This window comes from Branchiostoma belcheri, unplaced genomic scaffold, assembly GCF_001625305.1.
Source record: "Branchiostoma belcheri isolate BF01 breed outbred unplaced genomic scaffold, Haploidv18h27 scaffold276, whole genome shotgun sequence".
Taxonomy (NCBI): Eukaryota; Metazoa; Chordata; class Leptocardii; order Amphioxiformes; family Branchiostomatidae; genus Branchiostoma; species Branchiostoma belcheri.
This window is the reverse complement of record NW_017803883.1, coordinates 11,243-19,818: the sequence shown is the minus strand read 5'-3', so window position 1 is coordinate 19,818 and position 8,576 is coordinate 11,243. Positions and strand designations below refer to the sequence as shown.

At 41.9% G+C, this 8,576-nt stretch overlaps 3 protein-coding genes across 3 annotated transcripts in view; all 3 read right to left on the bottom strand.

Moving 5' to 3' along the window:
• Nucleotides 1-348: 348 nt before the first annotated feature.
• Nucleotides 349-2,281, bottom strand: LOC109472442 (gastrula zinc finger protein XlCGF8.2DB-like; the record flags this gene model as incomplete). Its single annotated transcript, XM_019772226.1, has 2 exons — nt 2,157-2,281; nt 349-1,400 (listed from the first exon to the last, which is right to left on the bottom strand). A coding segment is annotated over exon 2 (1,050 nt), but the record flags the coding sequence as incomplete, so codon positions are not given.
• A 1,042-nt stretch (nt 2,282-3,323) lies between these two features.
• On the bottom strand, nt 3,324-5,270 carry LOC109472441 (zinc finger protein 486-like). Its single transcript, XM_019772225.1, has 4 exons — nt 5,241-5,270; nt 4,345-4,546; nt 3,691-3,924; nt 3,324-3,523 (listed from the first exon to the last, which is right to left on the bottom strand). The coding sequence occupies exons 1-4, from the start codon at nt 5,268-5,270 to the stop codon at nt 3,324-3,326; spliced, it is 666 nt and encodes a 221-aa protein (XP_019627784.1).
• Nucleotides 5,271-6,643: 1,373 nt separating this feature from the next.
• Nucleotides 6,644-8,576, bottom strand: part of LOC109472454 (zinc finger protein 845-like) — a 12,266-nt gene continuing 10,333 nt past the window's right edge. The window contains exon 3 of the mRNA XM_019772234.1: nt 6,644-7,391. Coding sequence (XP_019627793.1) covers nt 6,835-7,391 — 557 coding nt within the window. The 3' untranslated portion in view covers nt 6,644-6,834. The remainder of the gene's footprint in view (nt 7,392-8,576) is intronic.

The window sequence follows — 8,576 nt, the reverse complement described above, 5'->3', positions numbered from 1 at the left end:
GTGAATATCGTGGAATTGAAGGGGAGGGGGCGAAATCAAACATACGTTCGACCCTCGCCACTTACATGTACGTCGATTTGCATCAGGCAAAGTGGCCTTTTTAGAGTACGTGAAATTATATGAAATTTTAATTGTATTGTAAAGAATCGCACGATGCGTACATTACGAAATATAGAAACGCGTAGAACTGATTTGTAAAAACAATAAATAGAGAAGCCTGGTGACCAAACCTATAGGCTATACTGTCGACTCTCTTTCCAGCCTAGCAAATGGAGTCATTTTACCCATTTGTTCGTAGTCGTAGAAGTAATAAATAATATGATATAAAATGATCATGTGTATGGGTAAGTTGAATTTGTAAGCTGTCCTGTACCCACACTCCCCACATATGTAGGGTTTCTCACCGGTGTGCTTGGTGAGATGATAGTCTAAATGAGATTTGTGTGCAGCAGAATAGTCACACTGGTCACACTTGTAGGGTTTTTCCCCTGTATGGATTCTCATATGTCTGGATAAGTGGCATTTTAAAGTTGCCCTGTACCCACACTCCCCACACATGTAGGGTTTCTCACCAGTGTGCGTTGCTAAATGTTGGTCTAAATTAGATTTCTGTGCAGCAGAATAGTCACACTGGTCACATTTGTAGGGTTTTTCTCCTGTATGGGTTCTCATATGTTGGTTTAACTGAGATTTTAAAACTGCTCTGTACCCACACTCCCCACACATGTAGGGTTTCTCACCAGTGTGTTTTGCTAGATGTTTGTCCAAAGTGGATTTCTGTACTGCAGAATAGTCGCACTGGTCACACTTGTAGGGTTTTTCACCAACATGTATTTTCATGTGTCTGGATAAGTGAGATTTGTGAGCTGTCCTGTACCCACACTCCCCACACATGTAGGATTTCTTGCAAGAGCGTTTCTCAATAGTGAAGTTCTGTGCTGCAGAATAGTCAAACTGGTTGCACGGGTAGAGTTTCATGCTCATATGGGTTCTCATGTGTCGGGATAAGTGATACTTTCTAGCTGTCCTGTATCCACACTCCCCACATATGTACGGTTTCTGACCGGTGTGTTTTGTTGCCATATGCTGGTCCAAGGAGGGCTTGTGAGCTGCAGAATAGTCACACTGGTCACACTTGTAGGGTTTTTCTCCTGTATGGGTTCTCATGTGTCGGGATAAGTGAGACTTGTTAGCTGTACTGTACCCACACTCTTTACACATGTAGGGTTTCTCACCAGTGTTTTTAACCATGGGCCTCCCCATATTGCCTTGAGGGTCCATGTCCGTTGTCTCCTTCCCAGGGTATTTAGTACAGTTCATCTCCTTCCCAGGATGTTCAGTACAGTCCAGCTCCTTCCCAGGGTGTTCAACACATGGGTCACAGCTGGAATCTTCCATTTCTGTTCTATGGGGGGTGGGCATAGCCAAACAAGTATACTGTAATTCTTGATCTGATAACGGTCACTTAATTATAGCGGTTTTAGCGGTCACTATTCCACCGCTAAATTTTCATGATCGCAACTTTTTTTTACCACTTCCGCCCCCCTCCCTCTTGCCCCAAGCTCGTTACCGTACGATCGCAATCACGCTTCATTTCTTGACTACAACATGCACACAACGCACAGTACTAGTAATTTTACATGTTAATACATGCATATAATAGTTTATATTCCAAGTATTGCTCTATCATTTTTGATGATGACCAATGCAGTTAAGCCCCGAGGACTAGAGAGATAAAGAATGAGCATGATCACGCAATTTTGCAGTCGACTTGGTCAAGCACAAAAGACGAAATGGCAAAATGAATGGCAGACAACTAGAAAAACCTTGAAGTTCGTATTCGGGGCTCAGTGGCTCAAAATTTATATAAAACTTCCTGGTGCAGATTTTCCCTTCACTCTAAAGCAACAAGCTGTCATTATGTTACACCAAAAGACTCGGTTTTAAGACGAAAACGTCTTAGTTTAGATGTAAGGGCCGGCCCGGATTGCACGTATGTTTTGTATCGCCCCCCTCCCCCTTCACATTTCGTACCATGTTTACATACAGAAAAGGCGAACAAATCACGATCTAACTGAGGTTTTTCTTCAACGAAAATGATCTCAAATTCTTTATTTTCGTTATCACGTACTTAGCTGCCTGTTTCTAAGCCTTACCTGCTTCCTATGATGGTTTTTCTCTTCACGTAAACCGGAACTCGGGCAGCTTTGTCCTTCCTTCGTCTCGTAAGGTCAGAGGTGATTGTGGTGTAGGTCAAAGGTTAAAATACTCTCCTGATTACCCAGATAGTATACTTTACGTCTGCCAGCACGTCAGTCTTGATAACGTTTCTTATTGCCTGTTTCTGAGCCTTACCTGCTTCCTATGATGGTTTTTCTCTTCACGTAAACCGGAACTCGGAAAGCTTTCCGCATGCTCGTATTGCATGAGGTCATAGGTGATTGTGGTGTAGGTCAAAGGTTAGAATTCTCTCCTGATTATCCAGATAATGTATTTTACGTCTGTCAACACGTCTACATGCTAGCAATATCTATATGACTCAGTATTGTTGGGTAGCCATTTATTTATGTATATATTTTATTATATATAAGAATATTTTACATTTGGGATCGCGTATACAAAGGTATTGTCGCAATGTACGATTCATGTATTTATTTGTTTATTTGGGTTTACCACCAGATATATGTATACAAGTGGAGGGGAGGACAAAACAGGTGCATTGACACCTTTACAAGTTGTCCTCCCAAACACAATGTGCACAATATAAATACGGATTACATTATTAAAAACAAAACAAATTGCAATAATGAGCATCATTAACATTAAATATTGCACTTCAAACATAAAATATAATACATTAAACATCGAATATTGTACAATGCAAAATCAAGCTATATACACATGTAATACATTATTTACAAAAATTTCAATGCTTAAAAACTGTGTACACCGATCGACTTGTTAGACCTAACTTAGCCTTGAACTTCTAACTCTAATTTACTTGGTGACAGTGAGTTCCACTCTGCGGTAGTTCTAGGAAAGAATAAATTCTAGAACACCTCAATCCTATGGTTGATAACTCTGGTACTTGAAGGCATGACTATTTCTTGTTCTCTTCTGGGCTGGTATTAATTAGGTAGTAGTTGGGACGTCCACCAGTTTATTAGTCATTTTGTACATCATGCAAAGTATAGACAGGTAGAGTTATTTAGGTCCTAACAGTGAAGAGTTTGCCCAGTAGGACATTTGAGCAGTACAGTATCCACACACCTTCACACAAGTAAGGTTTCTGTGCTGCAGAATAGTTGCATACTGGAAAATATCTAGGGTTTTTTTCCCATGTGGGTTTTCATGTGTCGATATAAGGTCAACTTAACAGTTGCCCTGTATCCACACTCCCCACACTTGTAGGGTTTCTTACCACTGTGCTTTGCGAGATGATCGTCTAAATGAGATTTCCGTGCAGCAGAATAGTCACACTGGTCACACTTGTAGGGTTTCTCTCCTGTATGGGTTCTCATATGTTGGGCTAAGTGGTACTTTTTGGCTGTCCTGTACCCACACTCCCCACACATGTAGGGTTTCTCACCAGTATATATTTCTAGATTTTAAACGCTGTACAATAGTCACACTGGTCACACTTGTAGGGTTTTTCTCTTGTATGGGGAAAAGGTGTGTGTTTTGTTTTATGTTTGTTCAAAGAAGATTTCCATGCTGCGGAATAGTCACACTGGTCACACTTGTAGGGTTTCTCTCCTGTATGGTTTCTTAAGTGTTGGGATAAGTGAGACTTCTGAGTTGCCCTGTATCCACACTCCCCACACATGTAGGGTTTCTCACCCGTGTGTGATGCTAGATGTTGGTCTAAATAGTATTTCTTTGTAGCAGAATAGTCACACTGATCACATTTGTAGGGTTTTTCACCTGTATGGTTTCTCATATGCATGGATAAGTCATACTTTTGAGCTGTCCTGTATCCACACTCCCCACACATGTAGGGTTCCTCACCGGTGTGTGTTGCTAGATGTTTGTCCAATGTACCTTTCAATGCTGCAGAATAGTTGCACTGGTCACACTTGTAGGGTTTTTCTCCTGTATGGGTTCTCATATGTCGGGATAAGTGAGACTTCTTAGTTGCCCTGTACCCACACTCCTCGCATATGTAGGGTTCCTCACCAGTTTGTTTTGCTATATGTTGGTTCAGGGTACCTTTCTGTGCTGCAGAATAGTCACACTGGTCACACTTGTAGGGTTTTTCTCCTGTATGGATTCTCATATGCATGGATAAGTGAGACCTGTCAGCTGTCCTGTACCCACACTCCCCACACATGTAGGGTTTCTCACCAGTGTGTTTTGCTAGATGTTTGTCCAAAATGGATTTCCGTTGTGCAGAATAGTCACACTGGTCACACTTGTAGGGTCTTTCTCCTGTATGGGATCTCATATGTACAAATAATGTAGACTTGTAAGCCGCCCTGTACCCACACTCCTCACACAAGTAGGGTTTCTCACCAGCATTATCCAAGTTGACTTCTTGTGCTGCCGCCTGGTCTTGAACATTGCTTTTTTTGCTGTCACTGTCGACCTGGGAAACCCCGGTGGGAGACCTATCACAGCAGTTCTGACCAACTCCGGTGGGAGACCCGTGTCCTGACGTTGCCATGTCTGGTCTGTAGAGCAAAAAAAGAACTTTTAAAGTTCAATGGTTCAAACTTGGGGGTATTGGGGTGTCCGGGCAGGCTGTTTCTTCGGGGGCTCTAATAGCTTCCCCCGCCCAGTGCAACAGGCCGTCCAGGTAGGAGTGTTACGCTAATAAGAGACAGTATGCCTGGGGAAGGGCTAATCAATCTCTCGTGAAATACACACCGGGAAACCTATGTGAGGTGGGCGGGACAGAGATCTTTCGGCCCCGACCACGTTCAGACTGGATACCTGGCTACCAACACACACACACAAACAACTTCCCCTAACTTCATTCGCTGTTTTCACAGATCAATTCAAGCGTTCACAAATTTATAATTTACGCCTTTTGCGTTTCTTTAACATTAATATTTTATTATGTTATTGAATGCCCTCAACAAAGGCTACTTTGCCTAATGCATCAGGCCTCGAAATCAAGTTTTTTTTCCTATTGTCCCAGCACTGAACCGAAAATAAATTTCAAATGTCCCGAAGTGAGGAATGAACTGTTCTAACCTGTTTACAGGAAGTGAATTTGAAGTCAGCTTTATTTTGCTTACATTCTGAATTCCAGGCACTAGGTGCGCCATAATTTATTGTCGAGTAAACGGGAAATTTTGGGTAGTGAAGCCAAACAAAAGAAGGGCTGACATTCTGACTATTTTTCTATTGTCCCAAAAATGTCCCAAATTATCTTTTTAGTTGCCCCAGCTTATTTTTCAGTTGTCACTGGCCATCGGAACACCGTTAGTTTCGAGCCCTGGTAATCTCCAAGCAGATCCCTTTCGGTGGCAAAAAGACAGTATCAAATTGGCCAGGCAGTATCCATTAGCCAGAGAAGGTCACCGGCTACCGACGGGATTAGCGACAAAAAAAAACCAGCCATATATAAAAAGCTAACGATCATTCCCCCACAACCTCTGCTTGGAGAGTACGCCCATGTACATGTAGCCCCGAACAATGGATGTGATATACATGTTTTCGCCCGTTGTGTGCCAACACGGATCAGTCATTCAGTGGTAATTGGCTACTGTAATTCTTGACTTTTTCACTATTATGTACACTGTTTTCACTGCCACTTTTGTACAGTGAAGTTATCATTACAGTTAACAAATTATTCCTGGACTTTCTTTTTCCTGCACCTGTCGCCACCGTGGACATATAGTTCCGTAAACATCTCCATTTTTCTCAGACCGTGAAATTTTGCTAATGTGAACAGTACGTGTTTCGCCCATTGCGTGCAACCCTGGATCACGCCTTTTGTAATGGCTATTCTGCAAATGAAAGAACCGGGTGCGTAGGCCTTGATAATAAATTATTCATAAATCGGTCGCCGCTACAAAGCTGCTGGATGGTATTCAGTGACAGGCCCCCTTCAATTCAACGATATTCACATCCCGAAAATGCCTACAAATTATCATCCTACTGCGGTTCTTCTTCCACAGAAATGGTCTTAAACTATTCCCCTCAACATCAGAATACTTTTCTGTCCGTTTCTAAGCCTTACCTGCTTCCTATGATGGTTTTTCTCTTCACGTAAACAGGAACTCGGGCAGCTTTGTTTTCCCTTCGTCTCGTGAAGTCAGAGGTGAACTTTATGTGGTTCAAAGGTGAAATTGTAGACCTGATTACCTACGTAGTACATTTGACGTCAGTTGGCATGTTACGTTTTAGTTTCCTCATAATGTCAACGTTTTACACTTCAAACAGACCAGCTAAACAACCAAAGGGACAAATCAGTACAGAAATTAATGTAAAAACCAAACTGTTTGGTCTGAATCTTGATTACTGTGTTTTATGATCAACTCACCACCTCTGACAATATTCCATCCAAGGAAAAAAGGAAACAAAAAGTAAATATCACGCTCAAGGTACATAACGATTTAATCGAAAATTTCTATGGATACATCCTCTAAAAGAAAGGCAAAGCAAACAGGATTTTTTTTCTACATTTTCACTGCCGTAAAATTACTTTCTACTGTTGGAAACTATTTAAGCACATCGGTCATTTTACACTTCTGCTAATCACTACAATCCAAATTTAAAGAGCTGATATTAGTCAAGAGTTTAACTAATAATAATTGTGTACGCATAGTCTTCTCATCAGTATAGTTTGTCTCTATTGATATCAATATTGATGCCCATACGAGATAGTCACAGTTGCAGAGTTTGTGCCTCCGTGTGAATTTTCATATGTTGAGTTAGGATAGACTTAGAGGCTGCAGAATAGCTACACTGGTCACACTTGTAGGGTTTTTCTCCTATATGGGTTCTCATATGTTGGGACAAGTTAGACTTTTGAGCTGTCCTGTACCCACACTCCCCACACATGTAGGGTTTCTCACCTGTGTGTTTTGCTTTATGATTATCTAGGGTGGATTTCCGTGCTGCAGAATAGTCACACTGGTCACATTTGTAGGGTTTTTCTCCTGTATGGGTTCTCATATGTCGGGATAAGGTGGCCCTCACAGCTGTCCTGTACCCACACTCCCCACACATGTAGGGTTTCTCACCAGCATGCCTTGCTAGATGTTTGTTAAAAGTGGATTTCTCTGCAGCAGAATAGTCACACTGGTCACACTTGTAGGGTTTTTCTCCAGTATGGGTTCTCATATGTTGGGACAAGTTAGACTTTTGAGCTGTCCTGTACCCACACTCCCCACACATGTAGGGTTTCTCACCGGTGTGTTTTGCAAGATGTGTGTCCAAATGAGCTTTCCGTGCTGCAGAATAGTCACACTGGTCACACTTGTAGGGTTTTCTCCTGTATGAGTTCTCATATGTTCAGATAAGTGTGACTTTTAGCTGTCCTGTACCCACACTCCCCACACATGTAGGGTTTCTCATCATACTTGTAGGGTTTTCTCCTGTATGGGTTCTCATATGTTGGGATAAGTTCGACCTCACAGCTGTCCTGTATCCACATTCCCCACACATGTAGGGTTTTTCTCCTGTATGTGTTCTCATATGTAGGGACAAGTTGGACCTTATAGCTGTCCTGTATCCACACTCTCCACACATGTTGGGTTTTTCTCCTGTATGTGTTCTCATATGCTGGGATAAGTTAGACTTTTGAGCTGTCCTGTACCCACACTCCCCACACATGTAGGGTTTCTCACCGGTGTGTTTTACTAGATGATAGTCCAAACTGGATTTATTTGCTGCAGAATAGTCACACTGGTCACACTTGTAGGGTTTTTCTCCTGTATGAGTTCTCATATGTCGGGATAAGCCAGACTTGTAAGTCGCTCTGTACCCGCACTCCCCACATATGTAGGGTTTCTCACCAGCGTTATCCAAGTTGACGTGTGCTGCCGTCTGGTCTTCAGCATTGCTTGTTTTGCTGTCACAGTCGACCTGGGAAACCCCGGTGGGAGACCCATCACAGCAGTTCTGACCAACTCCGGTGGGAGACCCATGTCCTGCCGTTGCCATGTTCAGCCTAACGAAAAAAACTGACGAAATTATACAGATTAAGCGTTAAAAGCTGTCAACGATAAAATTGGGCTCATCAACAAGGTTTAAATAGTTCTTCACCAATGTTTACAATCTTAACCTAATGCTCTACAATATCAACCTAATATATATAACAACGTAACCCAACATAATCTTAACCCGTTGTCTTTCTCGCATTTGAATAAATTTGCTTCTGCAATGCTTCAAAGTCATAATTTGTGAGATCTTACAATCAATCACTCACACCACCGAGCTCATTCAAAACATTTTATATCATTATTTATTACTCCTAGGACTACGAACATTGGGTAAAATGACTCCATTCGCTAGGTTGGAAAGAGAGTCGGCAGTATAGCCTATAGGTTTGGTCACAGGATTCTCTATATAATTTTACTGTTTTTACTAATCAGTTCTACGCGTTTCTAAATTTGTAATTTACG

What these genes read in the sequence shown, in the direction of transcription:
- LOC109472441 (XM_019772225.1), bottom strand. Translation starts at nt 5,270, where the DNA reads ATGGCGCACCTAGTGCCTGGAATTCAGAAT. An exon ending in TAGTGCCTGGAATTCAGAAT is followed by an intron (nt 4,547 to 5,240) that starts GTAAGCAAAATA and finishes GTTCAAGACCAG; the next exon opens with GCGGCAGCACAAGAAGTCAA. An exon ending in ACATCTAGCAAAACACACTG is followed by an intron (nt 3,925 to 4,344) that starts GTGAGAAACCCT and finishes GAAACCATACAG; the next exon opens with GTGAAAAACCCTACAAATGT.